The sequence below is a fragment of the Phaseolus vulgaris genome, unplaced genomic scaffold, assembly GCF_000499845.2.
Source record: "Phaseolus vulgaris cultivar G19833 unplaced genomic scaffold, P. vulgaris v2.0 scaffold_46, whole genome shotgun sequence".
NCBI classification, from domain to species: domain Eukaryota; kingdom Viridiplantae; phylum Streptophyta; class Magnoliopsida; order Fabales; family Fabaceae; genus Phaseolus; species Phaseolus vulgaris.
In genome coordinates, this window is record NW_027174109.1 from 56,616 (window position 1) to 77,290 (window position 20,675).

The 20,675-nt window shown below is 48.0% G+C and overlaps 1 protein-coding gene across 1 annotated transcript; it reads right to left on the reverse strand.

Moving 5' to 3' along the window:
* Positions 1-3,064: 3,064 nt before the first annotated feature.
* LOC137817409 (uncharacterized) lies at positions 3,065-3,682 on the reverse strand. Its single transcript, XM_068620702.1, has one exon. The coding sequence runs from the start codon at positions 3,680-3,682 to the stop codon at positions 3,065-3,067; it is 618 nt and encodes a 205-aa protein (XP_068476803.1).
* Between the last annotated feature and the right edge of the window lie 16,993 nt (positions 3,683-20,675).

The following is a 20,675-nucleotide window of genomic DNA, read 5'->3' on the forward strand; positions in this document are numbered from 1 at the left end:
CGGCTTGTTTGGCGCACGTGTTTTGCGAGGTACTGGCCTGCGCTGCTCGTGGGACCCGCTTACGTGGCACCAACCTTACCAGTGGTTGGTCAACGCCCAGGGACTGGTCGGTACACAAGCCCCCCAGCTTCGAGCTGTAACTCGTTCAGCAAAGAGGTTAAGTCCTAGCCCTGGGTGATCTACGTGGCTCTGTGCGACAGGACGTAAATACGGCGCCAAAGTGACCTCTTTCCGGGCCTGTCTTATCTGTATACACGTGTCCTGATCAACGGCTAGGGTTTAACGTCACTTACGCTTCTTCGTTAGCTTTTAAACTCTAGAGAACGCGTGCATCTAATCGCTTGTTACATCATTCTCCGAAACTCTTCGATCGTTTCTCCTTCTTCCTCAAGCATTCACGCGTTTCTTCCACGTCTTTCCGCCTTCTCTTCGCTATGACCTGCAAGTATGAACACTGACTTCCATTCACTCTTGTTTATTGGTTCTGGATAACTGCTTGTGTCGCTTAATCTTTGCATCGATCACTTTCTGTTTCTGGGTATCCCTTTGATTCAAGAAACCCTAAACTCTGGGAGATATTGCTTATGGTTACTGTAACGTTGCGTTTGTACTTTCTTTCCGCACATTCGCGTGGTTTATCTCCATATCTCTTGAACTTTGTGTGCAGGCATGGGTTTAACCGAGGAAAAATGGGCCAAGTTAACTGATATTCTCACTCGTCTTCACGGGGTTTGTAGGGACGTGGGCACTTCTCTTCAGCACGCCCGCGCCCTCGTTGTCCCTGCGTCTTCACTTGTTCCCTCCAATCCTGGGGTTTCAGTCCCTCTTCCCGCAGTTCAACCATCTCCCACTTCCCTTTCTTGCCGGGGTAAAGCCGTGGTGATTGAGTCAGATGAGGATTTTGCTGAGGGGCCAATCTATAAAAAACCCAAACCTACTCCGGTGATGGTATCACACTCTTCTTTCTCCGACCGCTCTCGATCGGTGTTTCCTTGCTCCCTGGTCTCGGAAGGATTGGTGTCTCTTCTCCTCATCCCTTAAACTGCCTCTTGTCCTTCAACATGCCATCAAGGGCTTTCAGCAAGAGGTGACTGTGGACCTGGATGGAGCTGCTGCCAAGGAGAAACTGGGTTTCGACTTCGGGGCGCTTCTCGCTCAGTTCAACATCCTATTGTCCAGGGATGAATTTGGGGGCTCCTCGACAACTCGCTCGTTTGCTACCCGCGAGGCGACTCTGAGAGAAGAGTTGGTCCATTCTCGAAACTGCTCCACACCAAGCGCCAAAAGATTCCTACGCTGGAGGCGAGAGTTCTGTCCCTGCGGGTCAGGTCTTTGAGTTGGAGGAGGCCGAGGAGGTGTCCAAAGCCAAGATCACCGGGCTTGAACGAAGGTCTGCCAACCTTGAGGTGCAACAGGATCGGGAGAAAGCTGAGTTTCGTCAGCAAGCCAAAAGGTTTAAGGAGGCTGAAGCTGATCTGACCGGAGACGTCCTGGATGCTTACGACGAGGGTTTCAAGGATGCTCTGGCTCAAGTTGCTTGTGTGCACCCAGAAGTGGACACTACACCCTTTTCCGCATCGAACTTGGTTGATAATGGGAAGATTGTTCCCAGGGTCTTTCCTTGACTTGTATTCATGCACGAACTCTTTTATCTGCTTGCTACCTTTACTGTCTGAACATATATCTGCTTTATTTCTATATGTTGAACTGCATTTTGATTCTTACAACTGCTCCTGTCGTGGTGCCTGGCGCCAAGACATTCCTTTGCATGTTTTGCTACCTGCCCCCTTCGTCATGTGGAGAGGCTTTTACTGTGAATTGGATCGTTCTGCCTCGGGGTTCTTCGTAAGGGGAACAAACTCTTAACTATCCTCGGCTTCGCTCAAAGGCGCGGAGGATTTACCTAGCGAATTATTTCGTTTTCCTTGGCACTTTCACTTACAAGGGGAGGTGTTCCCTCACGAACCCTCATCTCTGCCCGTAAGGCTTCTAGCGCGAGGGAAATTAATTCTTTAACTGACCTCCGCTTCGCTCGAGGGCGAGGAGGATTTATCTTGTACCTATTTAAATGACCTCAGCTTCGCTTGAGGGCGAGGAGGATTTAACTGATAACTATTACGTTTAACCTTAACGCTCTCACTCAAAAGGGGAGGTGTTCTCTGCGAACCTACCTCTCCGTTTTACGAGACTTCTAACGCGAGGCAAACGAATGCTTGACTGACCTCAGTTTCACTCGAGGGCGAGGAGCATTTAACTAATAACTGTTACGTTTAACCTCAACGCTCTCACTCAAGTGGGGAGGTGTTCTCTGTGAACCTACCTCTCCGCCTACGAGACTTCTAACGCGAGGCAAACAACTGCTTTACTGACCTCAGATTCGCTCGAGGGCGAGGAGGATTTAACTGGTGTACTATTTCTTTCAACCTTGGCGCTTTCACTCGAGAGGGGAGGTGTTCTCTACGAACCTACCTCTCAGCTCACAAGACCTCTAACGCAAGGAAAACAAGTTCTTAACTGAATTGTACATAACTCGGGAAAAATACTTCAATTATCTGGCGACCTCATTAAAAAACCCTTGTAAGGGAAAAAGAGTGTCCTCTAATACCACGTACAATATTCTTGTTTAACTGAAATAAACTTATAGTCGGCTATGTTCCGTGTATGAGGAACCGAGCCTTGCTTCACCGCCTGAACATGCATGCTTTGTCCTCAAAGATCTTTGTTTTCCTGAGGGAATTGGTCTACACGGGGGAGAGCGAGTGCGATGGTACCTGAAGTTTCTCTCCAGGCTCTCAGCATACTCTGCTTCCCCTAGGCGCGAGACCTTGAAACTGACCCTGCCTTTGTTCGGGGCCCGAACCGATTGTCTAATCGATCCTCACTGGTGGTCCCGGTTCTGGACTCTACGATCTTTTCAACCGGGGTTTGTGCTGTTTGCTCGAGGGTGTTGTTTAGGTTGGAGACTCTTTCTCCAATCTCTTTTTTCCTGGAATTGCCAAACAGATCAAATTTGGTCCCGCGGGCGATTTCTGCTACGGGCCCGCCGGGTTTGGGGCGGCTGACCTCAGGGTAAGGGGACTTTCTCAATATACGATGGTCCACTAGCGATCATGGACACCCCTCGCCTTGTTTTGAGGCTATTCTCGTAGCATTGCTTGGCCTCCTTTTGATCTGATTTGATGGTAATCACCTTCCCCGTCAGGTCCGGTAGCTTCATCTTCATGTGCCTTGTCGACGGCACCGCCCCTAACCTGTTTAGCGTTTGTCTACCTAACAACATATCATAAGCAGAGGAGGCATTAACGACACGGTACCTGATGCTTTCCACACGCGACGAGGTGCCATCTGTGAAGGTGGTCCTTAACTCCAAGTATCCCCACGCCTCTACTTGGTCTCCTGTGAAGCCATAGAGACAGCCGCCATAGGGCCTTAGCATGTCAGGGGATAGTTGTAGCTTGTTCAAAGTCGTCCAGAACATTACGTCTGCCGAGCTTCCCTGATCTACTAGCACGCGGTGCACCTTCATTCCCGCGGTTACCGCCGAGATCACCACTGGATTGTTGGCATGGGGGACAACGTCCTCTAAGTCGACCTTGGTAAAGACCAGGTCTACGTCGAAGGCGTCATCGGTTCTTTGTGCCTCTGCCTGAGAACCCTCCTGCGATGGTGTGGACCTCACCATGTACGGGGACTTCGTGCCCTAGGCCACCCCCTGTTGCCACCGCGTCCTCGGCCCCCTGTTTCTCTATCAGATAATGTCTTAGGAGACCGCTCTTCACCAGCTCATCTAGCTAATGTCCCAACGCTAAGCAATTGCGTTTGGGGTGGCCATATGCTTGGTGGAACTCACACCATGCGTTCTTGTTGGGCCCGAGCTTCTTGTCGGTCTTGGGAGGCACCTTTAGTGTCTCCGCTATGTTTGGGATAGCGATGAGGTCTTTCAACTCTACAATGAAGTCGTGCCTTTGGCAACGCGTTATCTCTCCCACGCCCCCTCGTGTTGGGCCTTTGATAGGGCTGCTGCTTCACGGGGGCCTTCATCTCTGTTGTCGTCTCGTGGACCCTTATGGTTTGAGAACAACCTGCCGCGCGTGGCCGCGTGGGAACCACACACGTACGTTTTTCACTAAGTTCTTCCTTCGCCATAATGTGGGCCATCGCGCGACGCTTTATCTCGGCGAAGGTCTTCGGGTGGTTCCGGATGAGTGACTTGCTAAAGGGTCTCGAAACGGTGGAGGAACTCCTTCAACGACTCTCCTTGATACTGTTTTACATCAAAGAGGTCGTAGGAAACTGACGCGGGGTGGGGGGGGGGGGGGGCTCGATTCGCGAGGTATTGTGCCTTCAACAACTTTGTGAGTTGCGGAAACGACATTACATGGCCATCAGGGAGGCTCATGAACCAGTCCATCGTCGTTCCTGCCAAAGTGCTCATGAACAGCTTGCATCGCGCCGCATCAGAGCCCCCAACCAGTATCATCTGTGTATGAAAGGCCGCATGGTAGGCCTCCGGGTCTTCCATCCCGATGAAGGTCACCTTGGGCCCCACGAGCGTGGCTGGTATCACTACCTCCATGATTTTTGTCGAGAACGGTGTTGGGAATTCTTTGGGTGGCGTCGTAGGCCCCTGATCTACACCCTCACGCTCAGTCGTGTGGGTTTACAGGTTTCTGCGCAGCTCCTCGTTCATGGCTTGTGACACTACAAGATCAGCTTGTATGCGTTCTTGATTTGTTCTTGACGTGGCCACTTCCTCCTGAAGGGCTCGCATCATCTCCATAACCTGTTGCAGGGTGAGGGCCTCACCCCCGTTTGGCACAACAGGTCCTTGCCTCGTACTTCTCATCTCTTTGGGTTTTTCTAGTTCTTGCTGGTGGGACAGTGTTTTGTATCCTGCCCCACGGTGGGCGCCAAATGTTCGTGCCGGTTGACTGGAAACACCTTCGTGCGCCTACGTCACACTCACGCTTAGAGCCCTTGCCTTTGCTGTCGCGGTTCCTGTAATGAACACCTGAAACACAAAGACAATGGGCGCCCTAGCGGCCGTTTGCACTCTGACGCTCAAGTCAGTACTAGGGCTAGGAAACACCAAAAAACTGTATAATCTGGTTGCTGTGTGTGTGTTAATGGCGCAAAAGAGTTCTCCTTTGCCAAGTCTGTTAACTTACTATTTATAGACTGAAAACTAGGGTTTCCTGTTTACCTGAAAATGGGCCTTTCTGATGGGTGGGCCCAGCACTGTTATTACCTTACTCTCTGGATAACCTAGTGCGTGGGGTCCCTAACTGGAGTGCAACCTCTGGGGCCTGGAAGAAAGGCAGCAGCGGGTGGACCAGCTGGCGGGGGTTGAAATGTGTGAAGGAGTTTGAAACCATATGCGAAGTAGAACAGCAACATCAAAGTAGGAATGAGAAAATGCTAAGTCAGTTTTAACGCGAAGTGAGAGCCTTGGTGTTGGGAAAGGGGCTAACCTATGTACATGTCGAGTTGGCCCTCAAGGAATTCAAAGGATATTATCTGAGCAGTGGGAAGGGTGATGTTGGCAGAAGCCACGCTCTTCCAGAAGAGACAAAGGTCTTTGTCCAACTCCCCCATGTTGTCAGGGCTTCGTGGTCTCCTGAAGTTGTCCTTGGGATCCTTGTTCCCTTTGTTCACCCAATACAAGGGGAAGCCGTCAAGCAACGAAGGATCTTGATCGTTCTTGCACACCTTGACGAATTTCCCCTTCCAATCTTTGTAGGATTGCTGGAAGATGGAGAGGATTGACCTCCCAGCAATCCCATTCAAGCTGACCCAGGGGCGATCTCCGGGATTCTTTGCCTCAAATAGGAAGAGGAAAACATCAACCGAAATCGGTAGCCCCAGGTGCGCACAGAGGATTTGGAACGCCCTCACGAATGCCCAACTGTTGGGATGGAGCTGGGCAGGGGCGATGTTGAGCTCGGTCAACAACTCCCTCTCGAAGCGAGTGAAAGGAAACCTGAGTTTCACTTTCTTGAACAGCGTGGCGTAGATGAAGCAAAACAACTCGCCATTGTTCCCCTTATCGTCCACACATATTGGTTCTCCAGGGAGGCAAGGCAGCACTGTCACTTTGTTATCATGCTCCTTGTGAAATGAAAAGTCAGATCGATCCCCTTTCCTCAGTCGAAGCACCCTCACCTCAGTATTTATCGATGAGGTTTCCTTCAGTAGAATCGGGGAGGCCCAAGGATAGAGCTTTTTGTAATCTTGCGAAGGAAGGGAGACTCCCCCGGTTTGTGGTGGAGTTGCTTGGGTAAGATTGACGCGAGAAGAAGCAGGCCTCTCAACCTGTGTGGAAGGAGCACTAGAGGCTCGTGGGGGGTTGCGTGTTGGTGGAGGGTTCGTCCCAGTGGTAACCCTACGAGTTTTGGGAGGAGGGTTTCCCGATGAGGAAGGAGGATTAGCGGTGGACTTTGTCTGAGCCATCGCAGGAACTGCAAAGGAAAGGAAAGGGAGGAGATGAGGATAGGGAGAGAATGACTCGATTGAAGACGAAGAAGATAGAACGAGTGAGAATTCACTGGGGTGGACGTTATCAGGAACGAACCCTTAAGTTACGAGAAAAAGAAAAAACAACCCACAGCGTATGCTTCAGACAGTTAATGGATGATGCAAACCGATTAAAATGCAACAAATATCAGTGGAAGGAGTAAAAGAGTTACCTTTTGATGATCGGATGAGTGTTGGAAGGAGTTGAAGATTGAGGGAGACGTAGGTTTCGTAGTTCACAGATAGAGCGTTCAGAATGCTTGAAGATGAAGAAAGATAATGAAACAGTGAATAGCGCGAAGGGTTTAAGGGTTTCGAACGTTGCAGGAAGCGTAAATGACAGGGAATAATGGTCGTTGATGGGTCCACGTGTCGAACGATCGAAGGAGTTGGTGAAATGTCAAGTCAGTGAACAGTTTTAGCGCCAACGCGCAAAGCCACGTAAGCCGCCGAATTTAAACTCTTTAGTCTCCTCGCTGAGCAAGTCGCAGCTCGAGACTGAGGGACTTGTGTACCGACCAGGTCATCGGGTGTGATGACATGTCTTGCACGTGCTCGGGTGGGGCGTGCTCAGTGGAACACGTAGGCTAGAAAAGATGAATGGTTCAGTAGTGGGCATAGGCGCCGATCGCTGAATTGGCGTTCTCCGATCTCTGGTGTGCGTAACCGGCGGTCACCATAGTTACGACACAGTCGCCGTATGAGAGTGCTAGGAGATCAGATGATCAGAGATCGCCAGAGAATGCTAGGTGTACCGCCCTGGTAGTAGGAAGTGATGACGTGGCACCAAGCTACAGTGTAGGCGTGTTGACAAGGCGCCAGATTCGCAGAAGGAAAGGAAGTCGGGGGGCTCGTGTAGTCGCCAGTTATTAAGTTGGCGTGCTCCAATCTCCAGCATACCAGGCGATCGCCCAGTTGAAGATGAAGTCGCCGGATGTAAACTCAGGCGACCAAGTGATTGGAGATCGCCAGAGCAAGCACATCGCCGAAGATGAAGGTGGTGCAGATTATGAAGGCGGCCGGCGAGACCACAGGGAAGGTGTACGAGAGCACCCTACTCGCCAGTTCCAGTAGAGATCGCGCTCCCAAGTTAGCTATGCACTGGGCAGTACCATGCATAAGTAACTTAGCCAAAAGAGAGTCAGGAGCAGCGCCCAAGTCAAGGAGGCTCCAGATGGTGGCACGTGTACGACTGGATGCGAGCCACGTGTCCAGGTCTGTAACTGCAAGGAGAGAGAAAGTGACCAGGTATATAAGAGTTCTCAACGAACTTTCGAGGTACGCACGTTCAGATTATACTCTTTACGCTTGCGAGTTCTTGAGCATACTGTGAGAGAGAACATTGCACGGTTCCTTGAGAGTCCTAGAGTGTTCTTGCTCTTAGTATTTGGTGGTTCGGTCACTGACTTGGGCGTTGGAGTGCGATCGGCCGCAGCGGCGCCGCTATGTTCTTTTGCAGGTTCTGGAGGTGGATCTTGAGGAAGGACGGAGGTTAGAAGCGGTGCACACGTCGATCCTTTGACGAGGCAGGTTCCAACGTTCTGGTCAACAGGCAGGATCACTAGGAGATCGGGTGGTTTACACACCGCCACAAGGAGCACATCGCCGGATCTCCCAGTAAACTTAGTTAAAGCTGTTGAAAGCTCAGAAGGGTAATTTCAAGCGTGTAAGTTCAGTAAGACGATTGTTGCACCAGCATGGGGCATGAGGCCGAGGGGGTCGGGGGGAACATCTTGCTCATTAGCGACAGGATTCTCAGAGTGGACATTCGTTGGTGGCAAGGTTTCCCCAGCTGGAACATGCATGGCGTAGCAATAAGGAGGGTGCCACTTGCGACGAGCGATATCACAGAGATGATGCACTTTGTTGCATCCGATTCTTGCCTCGTCAGGTGGTGTTTCACAGCGCATGGCGTGCTGGGTTACTCCTTGAGTTGAGGACTTAGCTGTGCGGCTGGTTACTACACAGAAATAACATTCAAGTTACCCCAATCCAGATGACGACACGTGTAGGGTTGGATGTCACCAGTTACTCCAACCTAGATGATGACGTGTGTAGGGTTGGGAGCAATAGAGAAATGACGCTCAAGTTGTCCTAGCTCAGATGACGACACGTGTAGGGCTGGTGCTAGCTGCTATCCCAACCCAGATGGCGACACGTGCAGGGCTGGATGCGAGCCACGCACCCAAAAGCATAACGACTTGGAGAGAGAAGAAACCTAGCTATAAAGGTAACCTTAACAGAATTTGCAGAGGTACGTTTTTCATACGGCTCATTCTGCTAGAGTTGTGTGCCTTTAGTACGGTCCTACAGAGCATATTTTCTCTTAGTTTCTTGGGTGTTCTTGTCACTGACTTGAGCGTCGAAGCGCCACCGGCCGCAGAGGCGCCACTATGTGTTTTTCAGGTTCTCAGAGAGGCTATCTGCTGTGTGGACTTGGAGGGCACGTGGTGACAAGCTGGTGAGGAAGACTGTGACGAGGCAACGCTCTTGCGCTAAGTCAACCGGCAGGATCAAGATGCAACAACAATATCGTCATATGTCTATGTTTACATTCAATAGCTATATTAATATAATTTTAATTTTGGAATTTTGAATTAAAAATAAATATAATGGTTTAAATAAAATAAATATTATTTGGATGGTGTAGAAAAACTGAAATAAGGGTTTATTAATTTAATAATTTTTGCTGTTAATGTCTACGATGATATTTTATTTTTTTTGGACGTTGAAAAAATTAAAAGAAGATTTTTTAGATGTTTAATATTATTTTGGAAAGGTAAAATTGTTTAAAATGATTATTGAAAAATATATTTGATGTTATAAATTTGGTGATAAAAATTGAAATGGTTAATTATAACTTTAAGGTCAAAATTAAAATTTTAAAATGTCAAATTGTAAAATTCATAACTAGAATGATTTTTTTTATATTTACTAAATTATAATAATATTTGGATAAAAACTTATATAAAAAAACATCTATCTTTTACATTTAATAAAGAAAAATTGAATATTTAATAATGACTAATTGAAATTTAATTTATTTGATACATAAAATTAATAAAACATAAGTATTATAGGTATTCATTAATGTTGTGTTTGTTTAGGGTGATGTACTCTTTAGAGTGATTTGTGGGCTGAGAAACACACTGCAGTGTAGCCGTTTGTTTAGGGTAGAACTGATTTGTGAGAAAAGAAAGTGAAGGTAGGAAGGGAGAAGCATCCACATGCATTTGAGAATATTCGCCTGAAAAAATGGTAAGGGAGTGTGATGAACATTTTGTTCGTGGATGAATATGCGAATTAGGTGCATGTTGTGTCCTTTGTCTTATTCATCACAAATGAAAAATTGCACAAATATTTGAATAACCCAAATGTGACTTCACTCTTGGCTGCATGCATCAAACATCCTTACACAATAAACTCCACACCACAACTCACATAAACACACAAATTTCCACAACCACTAAAGGTTTGGAATTTGCAAGCATTGGAGTCACTCTAAAACTAAACCAGACTAAGAATTTACACTTTCGAGCAAGCATTTGGAAGCACATTGTAAACAAAGTAAGAAGTTTATTGTTGTGTTCCATGGATTTATGATTTTTGTTTTTGTTTTATTTTAGGATTTAGGGTTTTTCAATTCACTTTTGTACTTTAAAAACAATTACATGATATTATGTGAAACTATAATGTCTTGATGCTTTCAATGTTTATCTACCATAATCCCAGTCCTGAAACATGATCTTAGTTTGTTTTCACTTAAAAATTGTACATATGATTAACAGGAATTATGATTTGTAGTTAGGAATTATACATATGGTTTCTGATCCTGCCCGTTGACCAGAATGCTGGAGCTTTGCCTCGTCAAACTTGGATCGACGTATGCGCCGCGTTTGCTTCCGTCCTTCGCCGCGATCCACCTCAAGAACCTGCAAAAGAACAGAGCGGCGTCGCTGCGGCCGATCGCACTCCAACGCCCAAGTCAGTGACCGAACCACCAATTACTAAGAGTAACACTCAAGAACTCTCAAGGAACCGTGAACCAGTTCTCTCTCAATATACTCAAGAACTCGCAAGCGTAAAGAAGACAATCTGAACGTGCGTACCTCAGAAGTTCGTTGGGAAACCCTTATATACCTGGACACTTTCTCTCTCCTGGCAGTTACACATCTGGACACGTGGCTCGCATCCAGCTGTACACGTGCCATCATCTGGAGCTTCCTTGACTTGGGCGCTAGTTCTGACTCTCCTTTGGCTAAGTTACTTATGCATGATACGCTCAGTGCATAGATGCCTTGGAGCGCGATCTTTACTGGGATTGGCGAGTTAGGGTGCCTTCGTACACACCTTCCCTGTGGTCTCGCCGGCCGCCTTCATGATCTGCACCGCCTATTTCACCGTGTATGCTCAAGCAAGCTGTCCCCCGACCTCATCCTCTGGCCAGCTGGGGAAATGTCCATCTGCCTTCATCTCCGGCGATGTCCTTGTTTCGGCGATCTCTGATCACTTGGTCATCTGGGTTTACATCTGGCGACTTCATCTTTAACCCGGTGACCGCCGGTTCTGGTGCGCTGGAGATCGGAGCACGCCAACTTAATAATTGGCGACTACACAAGCCCCCCGACCTCCTTCCCTTCTGCCAACCTGGCGTCTCATCAACACGCCTATACAGTAGCTTGATGCCACGTCATCACTTCCGATTACCAGGGCGGTACAGTTTCCACTTAAAAACACTATGTTTTCCAATAAACACACTACGAATTATAATTACTGTTATTGTCGGTTGATCTAGTCGCCGATTGACTTCAATCCCAAGCTCTGACTCCGTATATCTCTATGGAATTTGATCCTTTTTTTGGAACGTTGGAAAGCGGCTTCGTTGAGACAGAGGGGGCCCTACCTGTTGATTGCATTTCGACGATCAAGTAAGTACAAGGCTTATAAGAAACAAGAAGTAACTAGTTTCAGTCTTAGAAACACCCTACCTTTACCTGGGATCTCGAGTCCCTTTTATAGTCTACCTCTTGTAACAACTTTCTATTTCAAGAGCCTCATCTCAACTGAAAGCCTGTGCAATAGGAAGATATTCTATTTTAGGGCACACTCTCTTAGCATCGCAACTGAACAAAACCTTTCCTCTCTGGAGTGCATAAAATCTTAATAAAATAACCACCAGGGTACCAACTCATGTACTAGCTTCAAGGGTCCAATCTGTTTCGTGTAGGCACCCTCAGTGAGGCGCTACGCATCATGCATGCAACCTAACTCATCATGCCCTAGCACGCATGAGCTTAGGTTTAGAAAAAACATTTGCTCGTGCTAGACCTATACGCACTAAGCGCACCCCTAGGTCCATTAATACCCATTGTTGACCGCTTAGGCCTTGCGCATGAGGGGTTATGTTAAGTATACAGGAAAGAGTTGACACACACATCTTGAGCCCAACCACATGGCCCATCAAATCCGACCAGCGAGCACTGAGCTTTGGGTGCCCTGATCCAGTACACAAGCCCCCTTGGCTCGAGCTGAGCATGTAACACCAAGGTAGGTCAGCTTACCTGCCTTTGGGTAAATAATCTTAATCCCATTCAGCGTGCCTAGACTCAGAGTCTTACTGAGAGAAGGTTTCCCCATATGAATAGTATGATCTTCAAGTCACCTAGCCCCAGAGTCTTACCAGAGGAATAGGTGACCTCGTTTAGTTATCAATCATGCACACATTGTGCTTACTCGGATAACATACCGGTTATGTCACCTTCTTGTGTGTTAACGAAGTATCCTGGCAAAAAACATCTTTCCAAGAATAGCTTTCATTGGGCGACCTCATTAAAAAACCCCCGTAAGGGAAAAAAAGTGTCCCCATAATTATTCAAATTTTTCATAAAGATTGACAAAAGAAAAAAATACATTAACTGAAATAAAACTTGAGGTTGACCCCATTCCATGTTCGGGGTATAGCTCCACCCTCCAGAGTCTCGAGCCTGTACGCCCCGTTTTCGAGTGCCTCTACCATGTGGAATGGGCCGGTCCACTTGGGAGAGAACTTATTCTCCAACTGGTAGGGGTGAGCTTTTTGTATCACCAGGTCGACAATTTGGAACTGCAGAGGTCTCAGCTTGAACCTTTGTTTCTGCTCCACCCTTCTCTTCAAGGCTTCAACTTTGACGCGTGCTTGCTTTCGCACCTCGTCAAGTAAGTCTAAGTTCACCTTCCTCCCTTAGTTAGACTCTTCTATCACGAAGTTATGGAATCGCGACGAGCTCTCCTGGATCTCCACAGGGATCATCGTGTCTGATCCATATACAAAACTAAAGGGCATTTCCTTCGTGGTGGAATGTGGGTTGGTGTGATAGGCTCACAAGATTCGAGGTACCCCTTCTGCCCAGGTCCCCTTAGCCTTTTCCAACCTCCTCTTCAAGCCTCTAAGCAAGAGTTTGTTGGCAGATTCGACTTGTCCGTTCGTCTGAGGATGCTCTACCGAGGCGAACACCTGCTTGATGTCGAGCTCTATGCACAGCTTGCAAAGCTGTTGGCTCGCGAACTGGGTGTTGTTGTCAGAAACTAAACGTTTTGGAATCCTAAAATGAAAAACAATGTTCTTCCACACAAAGTGCTAAACCATGTGGGTAGTTATCTGTGCAACTGGTTCAACTTCTATCCACTTGGTGAAATGCTCAATGGCCACCACCAGGTACTTCATCTGACGAATTGCTAGTGGGAATGGGCCCAAGATGTCTATTCCCTAAATATGGAAAGGCTAGGAGCTATGTATGGATCACCACTCCTCTAGGGGTGCATGATGCCAATCAGCGTGATTCTGACATTGATCACATCGCCGTGCATACTTCATGCATCTTCCCTCATGGTCGGCCAATAGTACACCGCCCGAACTGCCTTCAGGGAGAGAGCTCGTCCCCCAACATGACTTCCACAGATGCCTTCATGGAGCTCTGCCATGATGCGCGTACACTGATTCATGGTTACGCAGGTGAGGATAGGATGAGTGTACGCATGTCTGAACAGTTTTCCATCTACCAAGGTATACCTGCCTGAGTTCTTCTTAATCACCTTAGCCTCTACAGGTTCTGCTGGGAGCATCCCATCAGCAAGGTAATGCTGATATGGTGTCATCTAGGTTTCGCCCATGTCGAGCTGACAAACGTCTAATGATTCTTCTTCCGACAAGCCATAGACGCTTACCTTGGGCACCTTTAGCGTTTCTTGTGTTGAAGATGGTTACTGCCCCTTCAAGATTGTGTTTGATGAAGACTTGTATGTAGTGTTTGATGAAGACATTTATGTACTTTCCATGTATTTGTGCTTTGCTTTAAGTATGTCTTAGTTAGTGCTTAGAGGTTGTCTAAGAGTAGCTTTTTGCTGAGTAACTCACCTCATAACCACTGGCCATGTGTTAAGAACAAGCATAAGTTTTCTTAAACTGTTTTCACATGTTTTACACAAAAACACGTTTACTGCATAAAAATAAATCTGTTCTTTTCTAAATAAACAGATTCATTTTCTTCACTGATGCCTTGGCTAAAGTCTTGTAAAAATTAGATTTTGTGCATCAGGTATTTTGACTAAGTCTTCTTCTTTTCAAAACGACTGAGTTTTAAATAGTTAAACTTTCTCTGTTTTCGTTTTGAAAAATAAATCTGTTCATCTGTAAATGAATAGATTCTTTTTCTCTCTGGTGCCATGATAAGCTTAAACGTTTTCAGTTTTATCTCTGCACCAGAATGGTTGACTAAGTCTCCTCACTTAACAGATTCTCTAACTGCTTTTTGAAAATAAATCTGTTCATTTTATTTTCAATCTGTTCATTTTATAACAGCTTTAACTGTTTTTCAAATATCTGTTATAAGCTGGTTCTCTATAAAATGCAAACTTGTTTTCTGAGTTTAGAATCAATTCAACAGTTCATACATTTGCAAAAACGAGTTTTACAGCAGAGAATCAAAGGTTTACAAAGGATTAGCATTTGTTCTTCAAAGATTTCGAAAATCACAAAGTGCTTGTTCTTGGTTTGGTTCCAAAAGCTTGGTGTGAGGTGCAGCTACTGTTCTAGCAATCTTGCCTACTGGTTTAAGGCTGATCTTTGTTACCTCAATCAGGTGTAGTCGTTTCACTTCTTATTACTTGTAATAGTTTGGTTGAATCCTCTTCTTGATAGGTGTTCTTGGAGAGTGGATGTGTGTGTGTGAGTGCTGAAATAGGTTTTTTCAGCAAGAGTACCTAAGTTCTTGTAGGTTTCAAGAACAGTGGGAAGTGTACTTGATTGTACTGTGTGTTAGTGAATTCCACCTGTTGTTGGTGAAGACTGGATGTAGCTCAGGTTGAGTGAACCAGTATAATTGCTTGTGTTCATTCTCTCTCTCTCTCTGCAATTTCGTTTCTGCATAATTGATAAAACAGCAAAGAAATAAATCTGTTCAATTGAAAATAAATCTGTTCTTTCTGGGCACTGTGCATACTGTTCTTGATTTCTGAAAAAGGTGTTTGAATCTGATAAGAACATATAAAATCTGCTAAAAGCCACTGGAACAGATTGACTGTGATAGGCTGTTCAAGAAACTGTAAATGCTATTAATTGAACCTTAAACAAATTGCTTAAAGTTGAAGCTTGCTGTGTTGTGATTCATTGTTCTTAATTTCTGGAAAATTTCTTGACATCAAGAAGAACACTCATAGTCTGTTAAAAGTCACAGGAACAGCTTGTTTGCAAAGGTCACTCAATTAACTAGCATGCTATCAATTGAACCTTAATCACTTGCTTGAAATTGAAGCTTGCTGTATTTGTGTTTCACTGTTTTTCAAATCTGATAATTGTGTGTGTGCTGCTGGAAATTCTCACTGCATAATCTTGTGATTAACCTTGCTGAAGTAAAAGCTTTTCAAACAAAAACAGTGCTGAAATAAATCTGTTCATTTTAACATAAATCGATTTATTTTCTGTAAAACTGGGTTAAACACTGTTTCTGCGAAGAAGTTTTAAAAGGTCAATTCACCCCCCCTCTTGAACTTTGGCACTATTAAACCCAACATCTTGTGTCAACGATCGGTGCCCTATTCTTTCGACCTCCAAAGCCTCCACGAGCTGGACTTCTTCCGCACAACCTGCGGTGGTTATGGGTGACTTCGGGATCTCTTGAATGATTGACCTCTGGCAACCTCCCTTGCCTGAGCTGGCGAGTTTGGCTAGTAGGTCTGCTCGGGCATTTTGTTCCCTCGAGACATGCACTAATTCAAACACGGGAAAACTTCCCTTTAAGAGCGTGACATACCATAAGTACGAGGCCATCTGCGAATCCTTGGCCTGATACTAACTGTTAGAATGTATGGCCTTAAACGAGAGGGAGGGTGAATTGTTTAAAGGGGGTTTTCGAAAACTTTTTAAGCTAGAACGAAATTCTTTGCAAGAAACCAGATTAGGAATTTAGTTAACCAAGAAAGAAAGCACAAAACAACAAAGCACCAGAAAAACTGTACCGCCCTGGTGGACGGGTGTGATGACGTGGCATCCTGCTACAGTGTAGGCATGTTGACAAGGCGCCAGGTTGGCGGATAGGAAGGAAGTCGGGAGGCACGTGTGGTCGCCGATTGTTAAGTTGGCGTGTTCCGATTTCCAGTTCACTAGAATAGGCGATCGCCAGGTTGAAGATGAAGTCGCCAGATGTAGACTCAGGCGACCAAGCAGTCGGAGATCGCCAGAATAAGCACATCGCCAAAGACGAAGGAGAAGTAGATTATGAAGGCGGCCGGCGAGACCACAGGGAAGGTGTATGAAGGCCCTAACTCGCCAGTTTCAGTAGAGATCGCACTCCTAAGTTAGCTATGCACTGGGCAGTACCATGCATAAGTAACTTAGCCAAAATAAGAGTAGAAGCAGCGCCAAGTCAGGGAGCCTCCAGATGATGGCACGTGTACAGTTGGATACGAGCCACGTGTCCAAGTCTGTAACTGCCAGGAGAGAGAAAACCACCAGGTATATAAGAGCTCTTAACAGACTTTCTGAGGTACGCACGTTCAGTTCTTACACTTTACGCTTGCGAGTGAGAGAGGATTTGCACGGTTCTCGTTCTTAGTATTTGGTGATACCGTCACTGACTTGAGCGTCGGAGTGCGATCGACCGCAGCGGCGCCGTATCGTTTCTTTGCAGGTTCTTGAGATAGACCTCGAGGAGGAACGGAGGTGAGAAGCGGTGCGCACGTCGATCCTTTGACGAGGCATTCTCCAGCGCTCCGGTCAACAGGCAGGATCATCAGGCGCCCACCGTGGGGCCGTGTAAAGCTTGCTCCCATCCACAGCGTGAGTTCGTGGAAGTTTTCGAGGTTTTCGGCGTGGTTGTGTGCTGGTGCAACCGTCGGTCGTAGTTTCTTTGAGTTTCGTTCGGTGAAGTTTGCGTTTTGAACCGTTCGTTTGGCTTTTCGATCGGTGTATTCGGGTTCTTTCGTTTGCTTGGTTGATTCGCGGGGAAACGGTGGTTTTTGGTGAAGCTGTGGTTTTCTTCGAAGGTTTGCGGTGTTCTTGGGTTCTTGCGCAGTTTCTTGAGTTTTCTCCGATTGATCGCTGATTCGATCGTGGTTGAAGTGTTGTTTGCTGTATTTCTGTGGTTCGCTGAAGTTAATGAGAAAAATGAGAAGCAATCGTTCCAGTCCCGTGGCGCCTGTCGCAGCTGAAGGCGACGCCGCCATGACCATGGCGCAGATGGCAGAGATGATGCGCTCGTTGCAGGCAACTGTGGAAGCCTCGCGCGTCGAGCAGGCAAGGATACATGAGGACCTGGTCGCCTCTCGCGCCAGGAACGAGGAGCTCAGCAAGGTAACTGAGGAGCTGCGTCGAGCTCTTCAGGAGCAGCAGGGACGTTCTTCTGCTGAAGAGGTGGCACCGTCGACGCCACCTCGTGTTTTCCCAATGCCTTTTGTTCAGGCGATTACCGACACGCCTATTCCCACGAGCGTGGTTCCGGTTAAAGCTGTTTTTACCGGCGTGGAGGATCCAGAGGCTCATCTGACCACGTTCCACACATAGATGATGCTGTCGGGAGGGTCAGACGCCGTCTACTGCAAGATGTTCGTGAGTACGCTCCAGGGAACGGCGATGGAGTGGTTTGTGAGCCTGCCTAATGGCCACATAACCAATTTTCAACAATTCTCGAAAATCTTTGTCGAGCAGTACATTGTGAATAAGGCACCGCCGAGGGTGTCCTATGATCTGTTTGATATAAGGCAGTACCATGGGGAGTCCCTCAGAGACTACCTCAATCGCTTCGGAGCGCAGATGGTCAGATCGCCGGCCAAGGATGAAGAAATGCTGGTTTATGCCTTCAAGAAGGGCGTGCAGCCAGGGCCATTCTGCGAGGCCTTGATCAGGGCTCACCCAGCGACGTTTGCTGAAGTCAGGCGACTTGCGGTGGCCCACATCGCCGACGAGAGTGAAGTCGCCGAGAAGAGAGGCAGCATGGCTCCCGCCAGGCCACGCGCCCAGACCAGGATCCAGCCGCAGAGGGTGCTGGAAACGGCGGCGGCGGCCAGGAAAGACCAAAGGACGCGCTATCCTTACGATAGGAGAAATAAGGGAAGAAGCCAAGCGCGCCAACAACCAGCACGCCAACAACCAGCACGCCGGGAATACAACCGCCCGCCTAAGCACAAATTCGTCATGGGACTAGCGGACCTGCTCGCTATCCCTAACATATCTGCTAGGTTGAAGGCGCCCGAGAAGGTGGGGGACAAGGTGCTGGGGTCAAAGCCGGACGCCTGGTGCGAGTTCCACCAGTGTTTTGGCCACAACCTGGACTCGTGTTTGTCTTTAGGATACCAGCTCGACGATCTGGTTAAGAGCGGGTTCCTAAATGACTATCTGCTGGACAGGAGGACGGGGGGAGCATCGAGTTCCCAGCCAGCAGGTGGAGAAGCCCAGCAACACGAAATGCCAATCCACGGGGAGATCCACACCATTGCAGGGGGTTTCTCAGGTGGTGGATGCACCGCATCGCAGAGGAAAAAGTATGCGCGATCGGTGATGGCAGTGGACATGTTTGAAGATCACTCGCCGGAGGTGGACATTACGTTCACAAAGCAGGATCTTCGGGACGTTGTGCCTCATGGCAACGATCCCATAGTTATTTCGTTGATAACAGCAGGGAGGAAGGTCCACCGAGTTCTGGTGGACCAAGGAAGCTCGGCAGACGTGATGTTCTGGCCGACTTTCACGCAGCTGGAATTGCCCCTTGACCAGCTAAGGCCCTATGGAGGGTGCTTATATGGGTTCGCTGGCGACCAGGTGGAAGTCAGGGGGTACATTGAGCTGAGAACCACGTTTACAGATGAGGCTGGGTCGAGGACGGAGAAAATCAAGTACCTCATAGTAAACGCCCCTTCAGCATATAACGTCCTGTTGGGAAGGCCCACTCTTAACAGGATAGGCGCCATTCCATCAACTCGGCACATGAAGGTGAAGCTGCCGTCCATGGAAGGGGTGGTGATCACGATCAAGTCGGATCAGAAAGAAGCAAAAAGGTGCTATGAGAATAGCCTGAAAAACAAAAGATCGGTGAGTTATGTAACAACCACCCCACCTCCCGGTGTGAAGCCCAGACCGCCGGCATCAGAGGAGGCCACCGGAAGGGATGTAGAGATGATAGACGCTGAGCTAGGGGAGAGAAATGCTGGCCTGGAGGAGGAAGAGGCGCGGAATCGCCCCGAGGAAGCGAGAGAGCTGGGAATCGCCAATGTGGTAATCGCCAGAGAATCCAGGCCCAAACCTGTCGAGCAGTGGCTCGAGAAGGAGATCGGAGGGAAAGTTTTCAAGCTCGGAAGATCTTTGGAGGTCGATCTTCAGGACCAGATCGCCAAGGTGATTGAGCGGCATCTGGACGCGTTTGCTTGGTCCGCCTCGGACATGCCCGGGATCGATCTCGACTTCTTGTGCCATCATCTGGCGATGGACAACATGGTGAGACCGGTGCGACAAAGGAGAAGAAAATTCAATGAAGAGAGGAGGCAGGCGATCAGGGACGAAACACAGAAACTCCTCACTGCAGGCCACATCAGGGAAGTCCAGTACCCTGAATGGTTGGCAAATGTCGTACTGGTGAAGAAGAGTAACGGGAAATGGCGCATGTGCATCGATTTCACCGATCTGAACAAAGCTTGCCCAAAGGATTCGTATCCTTTACCGAGCATTGATGCCCTGGTTGATAGTGCTGCAGGGTGCAAGCTGCTGAGTTTCCTGGATGCCTTCTCGGGCTATAATCAGATCAAGATGCATCCCATGGATGAAGAAAAAACAACCTTCATGACGGAGAGGTCGTGCTACTGCTATAAGGTGATGCCGTTTGGGCTGAAGAACGCGGGGGCCACGTACCAGAGGTTGATGGATCGAGTACTTGCACCGATGCTGGGAAGGAACGTGCAAGCCTACGTCGATGACATGGTCGTGACCTCGCAGGAGAAAAGCAAGCACGTTGCAGACTTGGAAGAATTGTTTACGACGATCGCCAAGTTCAGGTTAAAGCTCAACCCGGAGAAATGCATTTTCGACGTGGAGGCTGGAAAGTTCTTGGGTTTTCTTTTGACTGAAAGGGGGATAGAAGCTAACCCGGACAAGTGTGCCGCCATCTTGGCAATGAGAAGCCCGGCTACAGTGAAAGAAGTACAGCAGCTGACAGGTCGGATGGCAGCCCTATCTCGCTTCGTGTCAGCTAGCGGAGAAAAGGGGCATCCCTACTTCCAATGTCTGCGGCGCAATAACAAGTTCGCTTGGACGAAAGAATGCGAGGAAGCTTTTGTCAAGATAAAAGAGTATCTGGCGAGCCCGCCGGTTCTGTGCAAACCACTGGCGGGCATCCCTCTCAGGTTGTATTTCGCTGTGACTGAGAGGGCGGTGAGTGCGGTGCTCGCCCAGGATCAAGATCAGGCTCAGAAGCCTATTTATTTTGTGAGCAAGGTGTTGTAGGGCCCAGAAACGAGATATCAGGCCCTGGAGAAGGCTGCGCTGGCTGTGGTGTTTTCGGCGAGGAGGTTGCGCCACTACTTCCACAGTTTCACAATACTGGTGATGACAGACCTGCCCATCCAGAAGGTCTTGAAGAAACCCGACGTTGCGGGAAGAATGGTAAAGTGGGCAGTGGAGTTGTCAGAGTTTGATATTAAAT